Source organism: Taudactylus pleione, unplaced genomic scaffold (genome assembly GCF_031769625.1).
Source record: "Taudactylus pleione unplaced genomic scaffold, aTauple2 ptg000140l, whole genome shotgun sequence".
In the NCBI taxonomy this organism is placed as follows: domain Eukaryota; kingdom Metazoa; phylum Chordata; class Amphibia; order Anura; family Myobatrachidae; genus Taudactylus; species Taudactylus pleione.
The window spans coordinates 2,046,808-2,068,793 of NW_028284542.1; the positions used below are offsets into that span (position 1 = coordinate 2,046,808).

A 21,986-nucleotide genomic window follows, 5' to 3' on the forward strand; every position below is an offset into this window, starting at 1 on the left:
CATTTGTGGATGCACTGGGATGGGATTTCAAGCTGGCGTATCTATTGCCTCTGCTTTCTCTACTCCCAGGAGTTCGCAGGAAAATTCAAACAAGAAGGCGGAACGGTAATACTGGTGGCTCTGGCTTGGCCCAGACGTCATTATTTCACCGACATACATAATCTGTCCATAGACAGTCCTATCTTCTTCCTTTATGGAAGGATCTGCTAACACTGGTTCCTTGCTGACATCTCGACTTCGTCTGGATTTGACGGTATGGCTCTTGAATTTTCCATCCTAAGAGCAAAAGGTTTTCCAAGTTCTGTAATTCAAATGATGTTAGGGCACTGAGGCCTGCTTCTGCCTGAATTTATTCCAGAGGTTGGCATTCTTTTGGTCAATGGTGTTCCCATAAGGAATATGATCATAAGGTGTTCAGGATTTCCCTATAGCCACACCACACTGGACATGCCAGATCTCATCTGATCTTGAAGGCTGCGCAGTGTTGGGCCTGGTTGTTACTTGGATGGGAGACCACCTGGGAATACCAGGTGCTGTAGGTGCTCGCCTGGCCACTTTGAGAGTGCAGTTTTCTGCTCTGTCAGTCTAGTTAGAGAGGAAGATTGCTTCATTACCAGATGTTAGAATTTTTTTCCAAGGAGTTCTGCGAGTTCAGTCTCCTTTTTGTTTCACCGGTAGCACCGTGGGATTTGTCTTTGGTTCTTAAGGGGTTACAAGCTCCCCCATTTTGAACCTTTTAGACTCTGTAGATTTGAAGTGGTTAACAGCAAAGACAATTTTTCTTCTTGCTATCTCTTCCGCTCAGCCTCTGATTTGGCAGCGCTTCCCATTTTTCCATTTTTTTTTCACCAGAGTAAGCTGTTCTTCATACAAGGGAGGGTTACCTTCCTAGTGTATTGTCCCATTTTCATGTAAATAAAGAAATTGTGGCTCCAGCTATACAGGCTCCAGATCTCTCTGTAGGTGAAGCCTCCCTGGATGCAGTTCATGCTCTCCGTATTTATGTGGAGCGTACGAATCCTGTTAGAAAATCAGATTCTCTTTTTGTATTCTATGGTTTTCACAAACGAGGATGGCCAGTTAGTCATCCGTAGCCATCTTACCAGAGTCTGTTTTACTATCTCTCAGGTGTACACACAGGCTGATCTTCCTGTCCCAAGCGTGGTGACAGCACATTCTACTCAGTCTGTAGGGCCATCGTGGGCATTCAGTCGTGGTGCCTCTGCTGAACAATTATGCAAGGCAGCCACGTGGTCTTCTGTCCACACTTTTCTTAGGTTCTATGCCTTTGATACTTTTGCCTCCCAGGATGCTTCCTTTGGGCAACGAGTGCTCCTTCCTGCTCAGGAGCGTCCCCGACCCTAGGGGAACTGCTTTAGGACATCCCCATGGTATCCCTGTGGGTCCTATGGACCCCAAAGAAGAAATATAGTTATGGTAGACTTACCTAGATAACTCCTTTTCTGCGAGGTCCAAAGGGCACCCACCCTGACACCTGGCTTCATTGGTTGAATTTATTTAGGTCACAGATTCCCTCATCTTCTGTAAGAGTTTCTGGTGTACGATTGTTCTTCCTATTCCTTCTCCTGCCTTGAGGCTTGTTAACTAAACTGAAGTCCTAGGGGTGGGGGTATATTTTGGGAGCCAAAGCTTTAACTTTTTGGTACCTGGTCTTCCAACCATAATATCCCCATGGTATCCCTGTGGACCCTATGGACCTCTAGGTAAGTCTACGATAACTCTACATATTGCGCTGCATAATATGTAGTGTTCCCACTAGTGTGCGGGCAGGGCATGGTGCTGGGTGTGCCAGCAGGGAGTCCGTGCACATGCTCCTGAAAAGGGGGCGTGGCCAGAGATAAAGGTGCCCATTAATGTACTACCTTCAAACATCCAAAAATGCCATAACAGGGCACTGATGTAAGACTGCCCCCATCCCCAGGACATGTGAAGTCATTGCATCACAGAAGAGGGGGTCAGGACCAGGGAACTTTGCTGAGTGGCACTGCGGGCGGTTCCAGGCACCCTGCTAGCCATATACAGGTGCCAATAGGGCAGTGGCGGAGTCACCCTCTCAGCCTTGCACCCTGAGCTGCAGCATGGTGCCTCATGTAATTAATACACTTCGGATGTCCCCTCTGAACATTAATTGAAAACCAGAACAAAATGGACTTTATTTGCACTTAAAATAACAACCTACTAACACTCTAGTTACATTAATCAGTGCAGTGTTCTCATCAGCCATGGATGCTTATATTTCAGGGCATTGAATATAATTGATATAAAGGCATGGATAAAAGGCACGGATAAAGTATACTGGGGAGAAAGGGGAATGTAGTATAAGTATTTGCTGCTAGAGGGAGTGTAAAGGGCAGAGACTCTTCATAAAGGTGGAATACCACTTAAAATTCTACAAGTTTCTCTTGCGTAAACATTAATGTGTTATCTGAAATGCTTGGCCGCCCGTGCCACACATCCCAAATTAACCCATTGTATATCTCCTACAGGGAACACGGTGAGCAACCTGATTATGATCCTACCTCCAATATACGGAGCCATCCAGACTGTGAAAGACGGCCTGGAAACCAGATACTTGGTGGCTTATCTGGGTATAGCCGGTAAGTGCTCCTGCCCTCAGTTTAGGAGGGGTTGCAGTAATGTGCCCGTATGTAGTCGCCCGCTCTCCTACCAGCTGTTGCTGAGCTGCCAGTTTCAGCCTACCGCGTTTGATGCTGGGATGTGGTCCCCACGTCTTCTGGCTTTAGTTAAGTGTAATGTCTGCAGTAAATAATCTTCATCACTGTAGAACGATGGAAATGGCTTTATAACCCCTTTCCGGGCTGATGATCAGATGCAACTGCTCTTATGAGACCACCGCAGATGTCATTTCTCCTAGCAAGGTGGTAACAGAATTCCTCCTGTCCTCTCCAGACCAGGTTCTGCTTTATATAGAGGCGACAGCGCTTCCTAGTGGTGAAATAAGGACATGCACTTCATTAGCAACACCTGCCTCCGATCACCTCCTTTATATTGAAGCAGTGTGTATATATAATGATCAAGTTAGGGATGCCCTCTCCTGGGGTAGATGGGCACTACCAAACACACAGCAGCCAGGAGACAGCACAGCAATTTCACCAGGGTTACTGTGAAATTAGCCGAAGCTATTTTTTTTTTTTTTTTGTGCAGAAAAAGAAAAAACATATAAAATAAAATCCAAACCCATCTGGGCTCTAACTAAGCACAGAGGTCCCCTCTCTCATCAGTGGTAGGACCTAAGTCCCCTACCACAAACATAGGCATATGCACGATACTCAGTCAGTAAATCACAATGTCTCTTCACAGGCCTGCTGCCTCTTTCCCCAGGTAGTGAGACACTGAGTAAAACCCCCTGACACACTTTTATCAGCCTCTTACAGGTGCAAATGCTATATTCTCAGGCTGGAGACCCAAAATGGGCCTAATGGATGGAGCCTGTCCTCACTCTCCCATCCGTAACCCCAGGAACCCTTATCCGGCTTTTACTAAAGCCCAAACGCCTATCAAATCTGTTTTGCAACCGCAGACATTTTCAGACATTATGTAAAGATAATGGTAGGTGGTGTCACCGAACTGTGACATCTTGGAAATGCCCAGACCTGCATCCGTTGTAGTCTTACATCTTGTGAGTCAGCTTGAACACCAGGCTAGGCTGCTCACGGCAGGAGTTGGCACGGGGCATGACAGTGGGTGCCCAACAGATGGGAGCGTTGTAGGTGTATAATATTGTAATAGGTTACAAATTCATAGAAGGTGATTACAGGTAATCTGCGTAGCCATTGTGCAAAGGGGTCAATAACTAATACATTAAAGAATGAATCCTTGTTATGTCTTATGAATAAGCAGGAGTCTTGCCTTTGATGTAGGGTTGCAGTTTATATGCCCTGATAACATGTGAGTCAACAAACCCAACCTGTATTTTCCAGGATAAATGAGGTAGTCCCATGACAATAAAACATTGTATAACTATACTGTGGACTATCGACCCGCTAGCTCAGTATTGTACCTGTGAGTGTCATAGCGTTCCTATGCGTACGGCAATAGCTGGTGCAATGAATACGCTTTAACTTTATATCTCTAGGTGTTATTATTGTAGAGCGCATTTAAATTACATTACCGAATTAAGGGCCTGATTCAGAGCCGCTCGTAAGCGGCCGCTCGTTCGTTCCAACTGATGTTCGCACAACTGCGCATGCGTACGGAATTTAATACGCATGCGCGAACCAGTCAGTGCGGCCGAAAATCGTGTGCTCGCTAAATAGCGAATGCCTGCTATTTTGAGTGGCAGAATGAGGCGTTTGTGGGTAGTAACAGGGGAAGGTGCTTGAAAACGGGGAGTGGAGATCCGAATGCAGGCGTGCCAAAAGGTCAAAACAGGCGTTTTATGGGTGTGCATAATTAACAAAGCGTCATTGCCCACGTCACTTGGTTGTTTTATAGTTAGAACTGCTCGCATGATTGTGGTAGGAAAAACCAACCACAAGAATAGCGAGCAGTTCATACGCCGTCCGATGTACTCGATTAATCTAATAAATAGCGGACATGACGTAGGATGCGAGCGGCCAGGGGGCGTTTTTTTCAAAATTACGTTCGCATGTTTCGTTCACTCGTTCAGACATAGAGGCGTGAACAGACCGCAAAGAGCGAACGGTTCATTTGAATATCCAGACCCTTTTTTCTGGACGAGCGAGTGCAAATAGCGTCCGGCTCTGAATCAGGCCCTAAGTGTAATAATCAACTTACTAAGCAATAATGATGTGTGGGCATTAATACTGGGTCATTTACCTACTAATAAATGGATTATTATGTGGTTATTACATTACTGGTAAGGAGCTGTAGTGGATATAATACATAACTGGGAATTACCTATAGTAAATAGACCCCAATTTCTCTGAACAGGCCTCTGCTGCCTCTTTCCCCAGGTAGCAAGTAAAACCCCTGACACACTTACCAGTATGAGACCATAGCATTTGCACCTGTAAGATGCTGATAATGACCTACATTATGTGGTTTCTATCAGTTGCTTATATGACTGAATGCCCCATCAGGGACCCAGCACTGCAGGTTACATACGGTAGATGGGGGCTTGTAATACATGGTATAGTAGATGGTTGCTAACCTCAATATAATGACAAATACTATAGTTGAATAAGATTTACCTAGTTTAAGGCCAGCTATGATATGTTGATATGTGGAATGTAGTAAGGGAACTGTGAAACTTAAATAACTTTGGGGTTTTACAGATTATAATCTCTGCTAGTGATATGTGAATTATATATATATATATATATATATATATATATATATATATATATATATATATATATATATATATATATATATTACAGGGGATGAAGAAGTCTCCAACCGCCAAATAATGAAGTTGATCGCACACTGGGATACATATAATTTATTATGGCTTTTAAATAAATGATATAATTTTTAGAGAGATGTTTATCCACAAGACTGCTAGTCTGCAAATGACTGACTCGTGTGATTGTCAGTGCAGGGAGAAAAGCTATACCAGACAGCTAAATACAGAGGAGGTGATAAATACCATCAGACTGTGTAATGTTCTTATTTTGTCATCTGCAAAATAGACCCAACAAGGTGGCAGGTTTACTAAGGAGGACAAGATGGCAACCAATCAGATTCTAGCTAATTATTATTATTATTATTATTATTATTATTATTATTATCCTTTATTTATATGGCACCACAAAGGTTCCGCAGCGCCTTACATAGTAAAGAAAATGAGTGCACAAGAAAAACAGTTAATAATACAAAACAATCTGATTTGTTGCTGTCAACACCACCCTTGCTTGTCCTTTTTAGACGTTTTAGTACATCTGACACACACACACACACACACACACACACTCCTTTTAGAATATTTTTATATCAATTTTTAATCTGTTTTCTTGATCTTAACACATTTTTATTTTAATCAAAGGTGTCTCTAGGATGACCAGGCGCTGGTATTTCTGGGCGCTGGTATATTACTGAATACCTAATACAGATTTGGAATTGTAGTTATTTTTCTGTCGTGGACGTCGGAAGCCCTGACATCAGAACTTTCTATTTTTCTCAGTTTCTCTTACATTGCCATTAGCCACACTACTGGATTTGGCACAGGCGTACCTCAGCTGTTGCATTATTGCTATAGGGCAGCCATTGTTGTAATTCTCTCTCTAACCAATACCCACACAGATCACCAAATAATTGTGCATTCTGCCTGTGTTTTGCAGCTGTCGGGATGGGCTCCTGGTGGTTTCACATGACGCTACAGTATGAAATGCAGGTAATAATATACGTTACAGTACAAGCCGGTCATTCTCATGTGGTGATCTGCCAAGGGATTGTATTGGCTTTAATGAGTGTTACCTGTTATAAGGGAAAAAAAATAGAGATTGTGGGGTGGGGGAGGGGGACAGTATAGGAGTCTTGGGCAGTAAGGGAGACAGTATAGGCGTCTTGGGCAGTAAGGGAGACAGTATAGGCGTCTTGGGCAGTAAGGGAGACAGTATAGGCGTCTTGGGCAGTAAGGGAGACAGTATAGGCGTCTTGGGCAGTAAGGGAGACAGTATAGGCGTCTTGGGCAGTAAGGGAGACAGTATAGGCGTCTTGGGCAGTAAGGGAGACAGTATAGGCGTCTTGGGCAGTAAGGGAGACAGTATAGGCGTCTTGGGCAGTAAGGGAGACAGTATAGGCGTCTTGGGCAGTAAGGGAGACAGTATAGGCGTCTTGGGCAGTAAGGGAGACAGTATAGGCGTCTTGGGCAGTAAGGGAGACAGTATAGGCGTCTTGGGCAGTAAGGGAGACAGTATAGGCGTCTTGGGCAGTAAGGGAGACAGTATAGGCGTCTTGGGCAGTAAGGGAGACAGTATAGGCGTCTTGGGCAGTAAGGGGACTGTATAGGCGTCTTGGGCAGTAAGGAGACAGTATAGGCGTCTTGGGCAGTAAGGAGACAGTATAGGCGTCTTGGGCAGTAAGGAGACAGTATAGGCGTCTTGGGCAGTAAGGAGACAGTATAGGAGTCTTGGGCACCTGCGAGTCCCGTGCGCTCACTGTGTAGGTAGAAATACGCCATACACTGAGCCTTATGGGCTGCAAATCCATGTGAGGGACGGAAGCTTCCGGTCTCTTTGCTCTCTGCTTGCTGTAATCCCTGGCCTGGAAATTCTCGTTTATAGAGCCCTGACCTCAAAGGGCTTCTCCTAGTATAAATTCCCACAGAACCCTCCATAGACTCTTCCTTATCTCCCCAGTGACCTATGGGGGCTGTGTCCTTATTTATCAATGTCTTCCAATTGTAAGATGCGCCAAGTGTATTAAACATCGCACGTGGCTGGCGCAGGTGTCTTTTTAGTGGTTTTAAAAAGCCACCTGCGCCAGCCACGTGCAATGTTTAATACACTTGGCGCATCTTTATGATCCTTCAAAATACCAGCCCCGATGCACTAAACGCATTTTTTCACGAAAAGAATAATAATTTTGACCGAAATTTCAGCAGTCGTTTTTTTTTCCAAAGTACGCAATTTACGTTTTTTTTTTCCCCCACTAAATCATTATTAGGGGGGGGGGGGGGGGGGCTGTCCAAAGGGTTCTGTAAGAAATCCCCACATTTTTATCCAAAAATAGGGATTTTGCGCATTTTTTTTTTTTCGGCCTGTCCAGGTTTTAGGCGAAAAACGGCAGTTTTTTTCGCCGTTGTTGGCAAAATCAGCCGCAAATCGTCCGATTCGCCAACGACGGCGAAAATGGACGATTTTGCCGCTAATTGAATACGGACCTAAATCGGCCTTTGCAGACTTCTGCGCTACATGCGCTGTAGAGGGAGCGTGCCGACTGCTGTATAACATCCGCTGTTTCTGTTCCTTTCTGTGCAGCTATTAGATGAACTTCCCATGATCTACAGCTGTAGTGTCTTCGTTTACTGCCTGTAAGTAGTATTTATTTCTGCCGCTGCCAGTTGTTTTTTCTGTTACAGCATTGTATAGCATTGTACCATTCCAATACACGTGCGCGTTTATGTTGTGTTTGTAAAAGTTCAACAAACACGACTAGTGGAGTGCGCCCAGGCGATCGGGAGTGTATAGGTAGGATTGGGTACATGATGGCTATGGTTTGCAGATCCAGCCCTGATTGTTGGACAAAAATGGGGATTAGCCAAGACCTTATTCCCTACCCCCAAATAGTTCCCCATTTAGTGACATTGGGTGAGTGATGCAGCGGAGCGCACGGTCCAGGCACAGCGCTTCCTGCTTGAAGCAGTCTGATTCCTCTGGCAGCCAGTGGAAGTCCCTAGTAGTCCAGGGAGTATCTTCTACAGCTCCTGAGTACTTCAGTAGTTGTATATATTGAGCAGGAGGGTATTCTTGGTTTAATGGTAAAATAAAGCGGACCCAAGTAAGACATTGGTGCTGGTTCTCAGTCGGACTCATGTCTTGCTAATACCGCTTCAAAGCCCCTTCCTGGTATACAAGCGCGGTCATCTGAATGCGCAAGGACTGAGACATCCACTTGTTTGTAATTTAAATGCAACGATCCGGCTTATTGCGGACGCAAACATCGGTCACACCGTCGAAACTGGCACGAACCCCATGCTAGGTGCGAATTCTCAGTGTGGCCTTTCCGCGTCTGAATTCGCAAACCACTATAGCAAACCCACCCGTAAGACGGACCACCTCCCTGTCGCTGCCCAGGATCTCATTGCCAAGACCTTTCTGAGACCCAGAGTCTTAATCACAACTCTGAATCTGTGTGCGCACGGACTTTGGACGCATGCGCGGTGTGATTTAGATCCATGCGCAGTAGTAGAAAATCATCCTACATTGCTACATCGTCCATCTGGGATGATCAGGCCCTTTGTCTGAAATCTTATAGTGCATTGATGGACTGCGGCCTCATGGGTAGTAACTGCTCCCGCTGTAGTTCTGTTAGGGGTCTGATATAATAAAGGTGGAGGCGTCCTATAATAGCAGCCTAGTGTTTCTCGGGCTGAAATGTAACACATGCGTAGTGGACAGTAACACAGTTGGTCCCTGCTCGGCTTAAAACTTAAATAAAATAAAAAATAAAAAAAGTTTATTAGGAATGTAGCTTATTTGGGTGTGTTGTTGTGGAGGAGATCAATCCTATTCATAGGCATCAGTAAGTCATTTTCTCCATGCACCAGAGGAAGTGTCCGGCTAGTACCCTGCACTACGTGGTAAGTTACAGCCCAGGAGTTCCAGTATATATACTTCCTGTTACTGGGGAACCTTTATAGACCTATAGGGGTATTCAATATGGGTGTTTTTTGCGTTAATATCACTTGTTTTAGTTTTACACCGTATTCAATATCAAAGACTTATCGCAGTTTTGAAAAGTCTTTGATAAAAAACGGTGATAACTTTTCACCATAGAATAGGTGTCGAAAAAAAGTGCAGAATTGGGGTTTAGGGGTGCAGGCTCGAAAAAAATAGCCTGCAGCCCTGAGATTGACATTTAAAAAAGAACTGTGTCAAAACAAGTTTTAAAAAAAAAATAGGGACACCCCAAAAAATTAATTAAAAAATTGGGGTGCAAAAAAAAATAATGGGAAAAACTTGTTTAACAATAGGGAAATAGGTTCAGGGCTATTCTGCAAGTATGCGGCAGGTGTTTTCTAGAATAGATTTATAGCGGCAGGTGCACAAATGCAGAATTTTTAAAAACTTACTTTAGGGACATGAAAATATGCTAGTACCCATTTTCATGTACCCCAAATTTGATGGGACCACTTAAAAAAACGAAAAAAATAACCTAAGTGCTCTTCTGCATCACTTCTTCAATGTCGGGAAAAAAGCACCTGCTGCGGCTATTTAAATCCCCGACTTTCAATTAAAGGCTTAAACGGGGGTACCCATAGTGATCCCCCATGTTTTTACAACTTTAGGGGGGTCTTACAATTTTTTTAAGGAAAAATTCGTAACTTTCCGCAAATCCAACTTCGGAGTTTCCCGTTTTCGTTAATTTTATATTGAATACGGGGATAAGCGGGAGCGCACCAGTCTTAAAGCAGAAAAAAAACTCTGATATGAAACGTTAACTTCAGCAGTGAAGTTAACGTTTCATGTTGAATACCCCTCTTATATAATAATGCTGTCGTCTCATATGGCATCCCGTCATTTCACCTTCTCTGTCTCCTCTTTCAGATTTGAATGTTTTAAGAACAGAAATTCCTACAATTATTTGCTGCTCGTTCTATTAATTCTCTTCAGTTTAGTAGTAACTACAGTAAGTGTTTCTCTCTCCCTGGTTTCCCTTGCTAATTACTTTTAAGAAATGTATATTTATTATTATTATATTTTTATTTTTTTTTAATAATTTGGCTATATCCTGTAAATATAATATGTTGATTTAGTTGTCATGAAACTGCAGATTCCATCGATATGTTATACAAAAATGTGGTTGTATTGTACACTTTATATTCACTACCGTTAGTGTCGGAGCGACAAATGGCGCCACAACATTGTAAAACACAGGAGGATCATTTTAGAGACTCATTGGGGGCGATTAAATTGTTTCTATCGTAGTACTTTTCTAATAGTCGCCCGACTGGGTCATTCAGTTGTTGCAGCGGTGGGCGCGGATAGCCCCTGGAGCTCACGTTTCTTCTCGCCGCCTCCTGAGGTGCGAGCTGAAATGTGCGATAAGCCCGTGATTTGGCCGCCTAAACTGCTGTTTGGGATCGCTAACCGGGACTTTAGATGGGTTTAGCCGTTTTGCGTGGCTAAATCTGGTCTAATTGGCCACGACCAGTGAGATAATGGGCGCCCAGAAGAACTGAATTTCTCCGTCAGGTGCCCATTAATTAACGCTTCCAAAAAAAACATTGAATCGCACCTCCATTGAGGTGACCTTTTGCATTCTTAGGGGTGTATTTACTAAAGTGCGTGTTTTTAGAAGTGGCGATGTTGCCCATAGCAACCAATCAGATTCTAGCTATTATCTTCTAGACGGTGCTAGATATGTGTTAAGTAGAATCTGATTGGTTGCTATGGGGAACATCTTTAGTAAATATAGCCCCTTACTCTTGTTATAGAAAGTAATTCCATTGCTTGTTGTCACTGGCAATGGGGTTATAGTAATAGTGGCCCTGTACATTCAGCTGGAACCAGTCACCTCACAATCCCTTTGTGCCTCCGTTCCTTAGTGACGTCGCCATTTTCTGCAATCTCCCCACCATTGATACGACCCACATACCAGCCAGGCACAAGCCAGGTCCTCTGCAAAGTGCGGCTGAGGTAATATATGGGCCACTACACCTTAGTGGCCCAGATATTACAGGGGGGACAACGACTTGCTAACGTGGGTGTACGGAACGTGCGTGTGGTACTGTGAGAGATCCTCGCTCGTTCTCAGCATCAGGTACATATCGGTGCTTACTGCTGTCACCGCCTGTAAGTGTAACAGCTCTGCCTGATGGCGCGGTTATATTCTGACTGCAGGACGGGTTACTACCACCTGTCTGCTTCAGGGGCTAGATCCAAAAATCCCAGATCCCTTGTTTTACACCTCCAATATTACAGCATGGAGGCGTTTGCCAGGAAACATGGTAATACATAACGCCTTCATAGATCACACCGTAGAGAGCCAGCCCGGGCCCTGGGGGAGGCGTTGCCTAATCGCAGGAGGTGTGGCCATGCCCCTCTTAGAAGAAAACAAATTGCCGTGGCGCTGTGCGTACTCTCTCTTTTTATGGCTTCTCATCCTGAATTTGCCTTGTGTAGGGGGGCGGGGGGGCCTGCGACTGGAGTGAGGACCATGACTTGCGCTCTACATAGCACCTTCTCTCATTAAGATTATTAAAATAAGTTTATTCAATGTGTTTCTTCCTAGTATAATAATATGTGTAAGTGGGGAAGTTCCCTGTATTGGAGACGGGTGAAAGCTGGTAACCGGCTGATACGTACTGTGAGGGATAATTTGCATTTGTTAGTGGAAGTGATACAGTGTTTGTATTAGTTATAAGCAATAACACGTATAACTGTATTCCTATCGCAGGTGTACTTACGCTGGAAGGAGCCAGTATTTCATCAGGTTAGTTTACTGCATTTAAATTCAAATGTTTATATCTATTTCTAATAGGGAGGGAGGGTGACTTAGAACAACTGCCTTCCCACCAAAGCGCTACTTGTGGGGTGACGGACTACGGGGAAGATGTAAGAGCCAGAAATGGGGCCTTTTATTCTTTCAGATCCTCTTAAGGTGCGTACACGCTGGGCGATAAAGTGGACGACTGAACGATATCGTTATCGTTCAGTCGTCCACTTTATCGTCCATTTTTAACCCCAAAAAGGTGAACGATAATGACGACGCGCGTTCCCGCGGGTCGTTCGTCATCATCGTTCATCGGGCTGACATGCAGGCCAACCTGACGATCTCGGCAGGTTGCTGCATGTCAGGGAATGGGGGAGAGAGCCCGGTGCTGAACGATATCGCTAATGATATCGTTCAGCGGCTGTGCTCAATGTCATGAACGACATTGAGCACAGCCTGCCGGGGACAACACTACACGATATCGCTCAGGGAGCATATCGTGTAGTGTGTACGCACCATTAGAGTATATTGCATCTAGCTTTTTTGGTTTTTTTAAGCAGACGGCACATACAGGGCTGTAAACATTATGCGTCTTTGCCTATCTCCAAACTTCTCTGGCTCCTCTTGGCGGTTTGTCGAATAAGCAATACTGGGTGGCATCTGGGTGGTGTACGTAAGAGAGCGGTTTCCCAGGCGCTTTGTCAGACTTGCGCTATATCCCAAGACGTGCGCAATCCGAAGTGAAGCCTATTTCAGACTCCGGATCTCTTGCACTCAGCGTGGTGTAAGAGCCAATGGTGGTGGTTGGCTGGCAGACGAAGGGTTGGGGACGGAGGTCTGTACTGCTCAGGATACAAGGGGTGGGGGAGGTCATGGGAGTACTCTCATTGGACTTGCGTTTGCGGCCAGTGTACAGAATTGTATGAGACACCTACAATCGGGCCCGTTATGTGCTATAGATCGTGATATATACAATGGAGTGGCAGGCGAGGACTGCAGCAATGGTAATATTAATACCGTTACTATAGACCAGCTACACGGTGGTGGTTAGATTCCAGCCTGCACATTATATTTTGGTTCTCTTGTTCCAAGAGAAGAAATCTGTAAGGGGCTGTGAAACCTCTATATCCCACCAGGGACTGGGAGGGAACAGCAAACACAGGGAGGTTCCGTCTTCTTTTATTGCACACAGGGGGCTTAGATAACCGGCCGGGGACTGGAGGGGTTTGGAGCAGCTGCTGGTGATCACAGGACAATGGGATCTGTCTTACAGCTGTGCGGGGCGACCTCTGACCATACATTGTCTCTGTGTAATGTGCCGGGGGGAGATCAGCTGGCTGCAGCACGTGAGGGGTGGGGGGGACCATCTCTTACATCATCATGTCCACATCTGGTTTCCATTCCAGGACTCTGCGGAGTTAAAAGGTTAAGAACATAAGTGATTTCCAAGCAAACACTCCAGTTCTAACCATGACCGAGGGGAAAAAAAAAGTTACATTGTGTTTTTGATTAAGAGCAACAAGATGAAGTTTGGGGTTCTGGTGCCTGTTTATTGTCCCCCTTTTCTAAGCACTTCCTCTGGCTTCCATCTTTGGTCTGCTGGGGTGGGCTCAGGTAGCTGAGTTCTGCAGGTCTGGCTAATCCTAGATGGCCCAGTTGAGTAACTTTGAGGTCCTTGGCTTCTCCTGATATAATCCCTACGGTATTGGGAATCACTAACTCCCATTTAATTTCTTCCACCCTCAGGTTATGTACGGCCTGCTGGTCATGTTTCTCGTACTCCGATCTGTATACATAGTTACATGGTGAGTATCACCCCCATCGGCACCCATTTTGAAGTTGACCCATCCTTCCAGAGTGACAGAGAGGAGGCAGCCATTTTGTTTATGGGCACGACCTCATGCCTCAGTGATATCATTTTGTTAATCATGAATTATTAGGTTGTATTCTTGTGAATATAGATGGAGGCCACACAGGGCCACTTCTAAATATGCATTTTTGGTCTGTATGGGGGCGATTCAATTCAACGCGAATTGAATAGCGCCGGGAGCGAGCTTCCGGAGCTATTCAATTCAGTGCGCTGTGTGGTTGGAGAATGACGGTCATCGCGCCTTAACAAGGGTGTTAGGGCGCAGTAACTGGCATTCTCTCACCAAAGTGCCGGGCGCGCGGCTGTTAGCGCCGCGCTATGTAGAAAAACAGCCACACACCCGGCACTTTGGTCGGATTTCTCTTCGCATCCCCAGGGCGGGTGCGAGAAGAAATCCTTAGCGCACCCAAACAGCGCGGTGTATTGTATAGCTGCGGGAGTCCCTCACATCGCTATTCAATAGCGCGTTGAATTGAATTCCCCCCTATGATTAGTATCCTAAAATATCTTAATCTGTTTTCTCACAGGGTGTACCCGTGGCTGAGGGGCCTTGCCTACACCTCCTTAGGAGTCTTCTTAATTGGATTTGTACTCTGGAACGTTGACAACATCTTCTGTGATACTTGGAGGTAGGTTTTGGCTCAGGCGTTATAACCGGATGTGTAGAAGTGTGTTAGTACAGTGTGGTGGTCAGATAGGGACTGTCAGCTTACAGCAGTGTGACCTTTGCTTTAAAAAAAGGGATCTGATGTCTGCTGATCTATCGAAGTGTTAAACAATGCAATAATCTGAGATATAAGTAAATGCAATCACCTGCGACTTGCAGGTATCAGCGAGTCTGCCTGATGTTTTAAGGGGGCAATCCGTTCAAAGGCAAAAACAAACCTGGATTTGCTTTTTAAATGATTGCCACTTTAAAACAGTAGGCAGACTGGTCAGGATCTCACCGATGCCTGCAAGTCACAGCATGTTACACTTACCCCCTGGGGTCGTACCGTGATGTGATTAGACGCAGAGTTTCTACATAAGAAAAGATTATTATGTAATTATGTCCATTCTTGTGGTCACTAATTTCCAATACGTGACTGTTGCTTCATACAATTTTATATAATATATATATATATATATATATACCTATATCCTATATATTATTTGTTTCTTAATGCACCATTTTGGAACAAATTCCCTCCCAAAATGACAACCGCCTAGACCCCGCTCCTCTCCCGCCCCCCCCCCCCTCCCCAACCACCTTCCCCTCTCGGCAAGGCAAAGCTTTCATAGCACCTCTGCTAGAAAAACCCCAGTCTATGATGATGCTTTTTTAATTTCTTTTAAATCTCTAAATTAATCTATTTTCCTGGATTAGTAATTATCACAGCTTTTCTCTGAGGGAAATCCTGAAAACATGTTGCTGTTAGGAATCCTGTAGGGAAACTCTGAGCTGGGGGATTCTCCAGTGACCTTCCCGAATTCCACTTTACTAAAGCAGAGATGACAGCTGAAAAGATTGTATTAATGAAATGGTTACTGGTGCCCTTCATAGACCCCCAGGGTGCAGTTGAGAGGTGGGGTCCGGCAGTTGCAGTAGCATGGAATTGCCATTCCAGTTTATCTACGTTGTCAGAGCTGTGTGTTGCTCAGTACCTGCATAGACGCAGTAGTGTCTGCCAGTCTGCATCAGATCGTGTTACTGTAGTTACACTGTAGACAGACATGAATTAACTTTGTGTGTTCTCTTGCAGGGGTTTACGTCAGAAGATGCCCCCGGTCCTCGGGGCAGTGACACAGTTTCATGCCTGGTGGCACATACTGACCGGGTTAGGGTCCTACCTGCACATTTTATTCAGGTAACTGTACTCGGACGTATAATTGTTGTTTTCTCGCTGGATTAGGCAGGGGCAGAAACGAACTTACCCAAGGCGTCAAATATAACCTTCCCGGATTGCAGATCAACCCTTTACCTACCCCTGTCCCTCAGTGCCACCATCACTGCCTATTATTGAGGGTCCGTTGTCCTAATAATCTATGTACACTGATGGTTGTTTGAGAGGCGATGCAGAGCTCCCCTTCAGTACACTGAATGTGCTGGTCAGACAGCAGCAGAAAACTATGCAGAACCAATCTAGCATTAATGGTCTATTTTCAGTGGGTAACTGTTTAAGAGTAAAATTAATTTCCTGATTAACAGCCATTACCTAGTCCTTCATCTCTGAGGTTCTGTGAGATTTTTATTTTATTAGGATATTTAAATGAAAAACTATGGGCCTGATTCGGCAAGGATCGCAGTTGCTATCGGCCGATTTGTTGCGTCCTGTGAATGCATATGCATCGCAGTGATTGATCGGAAGTGCTGTTTGTGGGGGGTAACGGGCGGGGGGTGGTCAGCCGAACACAGGTGTGGCAGTGCGTTTGAACGCCGCTGTATGGGCATGCATAAATTATCCACTGCGAGGTCAGAGCTTGTGCAAGTGTGCGTCAGGCGGCGATGGTACTCTGTTACCGATGGTTTTGCAGTCTTGCTAAACATTACGGTTGTGTGTAAGGTGAAGTGGGCATTTTTATTTGGTGCTGCGGATACTATCGCAGTTGAATGGCGTACGTAATCGCTATTGCATTCGCAGTTGCAATCTGTAATGAAACGGGCCCTGAGACCCCTTAGAACAAGCTGGTATAAAACCAAGGTCCCATGAATTGGTGAGTAATGTATATTTCACTGACGTATAGAAAATCTCACGTCTGCAGAGATCTGTCCTGACGATGTTTTCTGTGTCTGTTTTAGCTTATACACACGGACCCTTTACCTTCGATATCGGCCAAAAGTGAAGGTAAGTAGCTCTGCTCCCCGGGTAAGACTGGATCTTTACAGTGCGCTTTAGGTCCAGAACGTGCCGTGGCTTCTTTGTAACCATAGTTGGGCAGCAAGATCACCCTTCAGCGTCCGCTGCAACGTCCCCAGAGGTCTCAGTCGGGGGGCACAGCTTTGTACACACATGAGGTGGGGAGGGGGGGGGATTGTTACAAAATATTGCATTCATTTCTCTACATGAGTCTTCACTTCTGGCCAGTCTCTACACTGACACGCATATACCTTGCCACCAGGTATCGCACACAGGGCCTAAAACGCTATGTGCTCGCAAGCGGGTCGATGGTCAGGCAGTGCGCACGCGCGAGCGAGAAATCGCTCACTCCAGGGCTCGCAGCAAAACGGGGCGGCTGTCAATGTTGATCGACGGCTCGCCCCACTTTGTAGGGGGGGGGGGGGGGCGGTGGCTGGCCAGACGGAGGCGTTCCCGAAGGAACGCCTGCCGTTTGAGGGTGACCTTACTGACATCACTCGTGATGTCAGTAGTGAGCTTCCTGCTCTATTAGAGCAGGAATCTCACTGGGGCTTGCGGCAAATGAGACCCTACCACAAGGGTCTCGTCGCAAGCCCGATGGGAGACCATCGCCAGGCCGCCTGCTAAAGCGAGCGGCCAGGAGGCCGGTTAAAAAATAAAAAAAACGGCCACCCTGATTCAGAGCGAGCGCTCGCTTTTTGCGAGCGGCTATGAATCAGGGCCACAGTTTATACACACGCTATGCTTTTATCATGGGTTTCGGTATATGGCTGTGAGTGATTGCTAGTGCAGTGTGCATGCCATTTCCCGTGAGTTAATCCCCGCTCTCTGGCGTTGTCTCCGGACAGTTCCTCTTCGGGATGTGGCCGGTGATCATGGTGGAGTCTCCTAAGAAACGCTGACGAGTCGTGGGGCCGCAGAACCGCACAAAGACATTCCGCGATGGTCCTGACAACACTGGGACTCGCCAACTCCGACATTCTATGCAGCGAAAAAACGGACTACAAGTATATTCATATTTTACAGCACACCTGTGTGTGTCCGTGTTCCTGTGCGTATAGAGCGCACACCTATATACAGAGGTATATATCGACCATTGCACTGGCACTGCCAACTATACGGACATTGCGCTTTCATGAAACCTCCAATGCCGTTGCCAGGACTCTGGGGTGTTGCCGCAGGTGCATCGAGCGCCCGATATTTTTTTTTTTTTTTTCCATTTTAATACCACCTCTAAGCAATTCTGTAATACCATTGCTTGGTCTCTGGGCCATATTAAAAACACACGTGTAATAGGCCTGCGATGGTAAAGTATTACAAACTCCTCCTGAACACGGGGGATTTTAACGCACAATCTGTATCATTGGTTGATCTCGGTGGAGGTGGAACTGGGTACCAAAGAGACTATCGGTTTCTAAGATTAGTTTGAATGGCTTAATTGGGGACCAGACGCATTATTATTAGGGTGTGTTGGACTTGCTGAGTGTAGCTTGTCCCGAAAGTGAGAGCGCGCCAGATTCATTCATGTCTACAGATGGAAAGCTGAGAGGACGGCATTCTGGGGTCACTGGCTATTTCAACTGGCATTATAGTAATAATGTAACCGAAACAAGGTGTTCTCACTGAATATTAGACATATGGGTGGATACATGCTATGTATGCTTAGAAACAGTGCCTAACTTATTTTCTTAATAAATTTTGTGCCTACCCTTTTATGTCGTTTTTTTTTTTTTTTCTTTCTGAAATAGGTTATTAATTTAATTTTGGGAGTGTGTTTTTTTTGGGGGGGGGGTTTGTTTTTTTTTGTTTTTTCTGGGCCAGCCTTCATGATGTAGTGTTTATCATTTACCACTAGAGGGCAGCATATGATCTAGTTTTAGTAAAGACTTCACCTGTGTTTTAATTGTACAGTTGTCTTTTCTAGTAGCAAACACAGCAATTCCTATTTCTCTTCGATCAATGCTGGGGGACACTGGACCATGGGTTGTAGCTGGGACTGCAAGGAGCTGGCGCTTAATTAACAGTGTAGTTTAAGTGCCTTAGGAGAGGCACGATTTGGGAGGGCTACCCTGCAGCCCCTTGTAGTAGTGAGCTCTACATCTTGTGGTGTGAACGGCACGAGGTTCACACGGGTCTGCCACGCAGCTACCTGGTCCTCATATTTTTGCCTTTAGCGACGTCCACTTTGGGCATACAGTTCTCCATCCAGGCAGCCTGGGGGCGGTTGTTGAACGTCCCATGGTCCAGTGTCCCCCCAGCATTGATTAAAGAGAGGTTTTTTGGGTACTTACCGTTGAATCTTTTTCTCTGAATCATTCTGGGGGACTCCCTCACGCTCAGTCGTGTTACCTTGCGAGGGTTATTTTTGACCGGTTGGTCCCTGCTTCTCCTTATACTGTTGAAGTTGTACTGAAGTCACGGGGTTGCAGAGGGGAAGAGCTTAGAGTTAAAGTTAGGGAGCTAATTAAAGGCCAAGTCCTTTAAAAGGTTGATTACAGTAGCAAACTTTCTTAAAGGGGGCATACGCCAAAAGTCGCAATTCTCCACTTCGGACACCTCCCCGTCAGCCCCAACTGATGCATGCACAGGCCAGCACCACGCACATTAGGCTCACCGGATCCGTACCCAAAAGAAAATGGCAGTGTAAATGTTAATTTTCGTGTACTGTATGTACGCAATTAACATCCCCCTGTGTAAGGGGGGCCCCTTTTTTTTTTTTTAACTTTAATGGAAGCCTCACGCCGTGATCATTGCGTATAATTATGGGAGGTGACATATCTCTAGTTTTTGCCCTGCGTCTCTACGGTGTGCAAGCCAAAATGAGCAACGTGATTCTGCCTGGATAACTCGCGTTAGAGTAGCGCTACTAATTGAATTTTGCCCCAAAATGTAAACAGTCCATGCACTTTACATCACGGTTGGTAGCTGTGTGTCACACCATCGCTGATCTCCAGTAAGTACCCATAATCCTTTACAGATCTTTCACAGGCAGCTACTGTACGAAATACACTGCTGTCGTGTTCCTGCCGCCTCCCTATCAGCCGGGTGACCTGAGACCAGATTGCTGAAATAAAATTCTCATGCAAATTCTGTACTGGTGCAATAACTGTGTATTAGTGGGAGAACCGTGTGCTGCGCACATATTATATAATCTGGCTTTGTATACAGAATGGCTGCTTACTCTCTTTTAAGGGTACTGTAAATGTGTCCTTAAATACTTTGTGCTGCTGTTGAACATTTTTTATGATCTGGCTACATATTGTAATATCACCGCCCGCTGCAATATGAAGATTGTGGAAGTTAAGTTTGATAACACAGACCCCCGTCAAGTGCGCCTTAAAAATACAATTATGTTGCAGAACACCAAGACACTATGTGTAGCGTATTGGATCACGTGTAACCGATAACCAGCCTAAAAGCGCTGATAAAAACACACTAAGCCAGTGGTTCCCAAACTGTGCGCCGTGGCACCCTGGGGTGTTGCGGGACACTTGCAGGGGTGCCTCAGGTTGGTGGGGCAGCAGAAATCAAATTATTTATGGTCAATGTAATGTAAATATGTGGACAAACAGAAGCTCAAACCTGTCCCCCACCACATAACTGAGCCCAAGGATGACCGGTCAGCACAACTTCACTAAAAAAATGTTCCGAATTTCTGAATAACAAACTTAAACTTAGGGGTGCCGTGAAAACAATGCTGATACTCTAGGGCGTTGTGATTCAAAAAAATTTGGGAACCTCCTGCACTGAGCAAAGTTCTTCTCGTGCTACGAGCTGCTAAAAAAACCTTTATATCCTCTATAAAGAGGTGGATTTGGCTATATTGGCCACATACTCTATATAACACCCCAATTTTGGGCCAGGCTAACTTGTTTATTGTCTGTTGTGTGAGGGAATGTACCGTCCCATCTTTATGCTGGATTACTACAGAAGATAAAACCACAAGCTCCTTCCCAGTATTATACCAGTGTAATTATGTTACTGCTGTAACAGGTCTTCTCTAATCAATAGAAAGTGCAGACGTGAGTGTTAGTCTCTGCGCTAATGGGTAACAGGCGCTCAGCGCAATGACTAAACCGCCCACGCATCGCTGTGGGTGCTGCTATTTATGTATGTATAGAAAACTGGACACGCAACTAGAATCTGTCAAAAATAATTTTCTCTGTCTTCTATGAAATTCTACAATAGCTGATTTAGCCTAAAAACTGTGCAAAATACCCTTAGTACTGGTGCAGGACGCAGAACCAGACCACACAACACGAATCCTATATAAAGCTCGGAGGAGTAGACAGAGGATATTCGTTCCGCAATATCACAGAGGCTCTTGTCCATGTCCAAACCTTATAGGTCCTCAGCAGATTTTTCAAAGACCCAAAACAATCAAAGTTTTATATTATTTATTAACGTCTACGTACGATGCGTCAGCATATTGTGTCGCGCTTTACAGTTGGGAACAAAACAGTAATTGATCGGTAATGAAAGGAGACTGAATAATAACAGACTATGAGGTAAGCTGGCGCTGCTCGCAGGCTTACACCCTGGTAGTCTCAGCCTGATGGGCAATGTAGCTGCTGTTCTATAGTATGAGATGACAGACACAGCCGCCTATTCCTGCTTCATTTAATTCTCCGTTTGTGTAGATTGTAAGTGGGCCGCCCCCCCCCTGCAGTCCCCTGTTTGCGGTTGCACAAGCAACGCTCTGTTGTCCAATTTACCAAGGTTGGCGCCAGTAGGCAACGCCTGGTTTCAGAGTTGTGCGCTAAGGCTGCTGCGATTGTGTGAATATATACGGCCGGGACTTGTACTGAGACGCCCACCTGAGCCATCGTAGCTGTCCGCAACTGCACGTACAGCATCGGACACATATCGGACGAACAGACTCCTTGAGTGGGTCTACGGTCACTCAGAATGGCTGCCGTAACTGAGACGTCGGAGCCATGTTAACTGTGTACGGGATCGCAGACACAGGATGTGACGCACACGACATGGGCAAGTCGCCTGCACTTTATGCCGACACTCCCCGTTGCCTCCCGTAAATGCTCCCTGCCTGCCAATCACAGTGCATTTAAAGACTTGTAGGGTGCGGCTATGGTAATGTACCTTGACGCAGGCTCAGTGGCAAAAGTATGTTGCTCCATTTGCGAAAACAGCGGCTTTGCGTCCAACTCTCAATCAGG

The 21,986-nt window shown here is 45.5% G+C and overlaps 1 protein-coding gene across 1 annotated transcript in view; it reads left to right on the forward strand.

Moving 5' to 3' along the window:
* The window catches only part of ACER3 (alkaline ceramidase 3), a 54,708-nt gene extending 36,184 nt beyond the window's left edge, over nucleotides 1-18,524 (forward strand). Inside the window, exons 2-11 of the mRNA XM_088473791.1 lie at nucleotides 2,508-2,618; nucleotides 6,285-6,337; nucleotides 7,926-7,978; nucleotides 10,215-10,296; nucleotides 12,067-12,102; nucleotides 13,849-13,907; nucleotides 14,500-14,601; nucleotides 15,715-15,819; nucleotides 16,752-16,797; nucleotides 17,658-18,524. Coding sequence (XP_088329917.1) covers nucleotides 2,508-2,618; nucleotides 6,285-6,337; nucleotides 7,926-7,978; nucleotides 10,215-10,296; nucleotides 12,067-12,102; nucleotides 13,849-13,907; nucleotides 14,500-14,601; nucleotides 15,715-15,819; nucleotides 16,752-16,797; nucleotides 17,658-17,711 — 701 coding nt within the window. The 3' untranslated portion in view covers nucleotides 17,712-18,524. The remainder of the gene's footprint in view (nucleotides 1-2,507; nucleotides 2,619-6,284; nucleotides 6,338-7,925; nucleotides 7,979-10,214; nucleotides 10,297-12,066; nucleotides 12,103-13,848; nucleotides 13,908-14,499; nucleotides 14,602-15,714; nucleotides 15,820-16,751; nucleotides 16,798-17,657) is intronic.
* The last annotated feature ends 3,462 nt before the right edge of the window (nucleotides 18,525-21,986 follow it).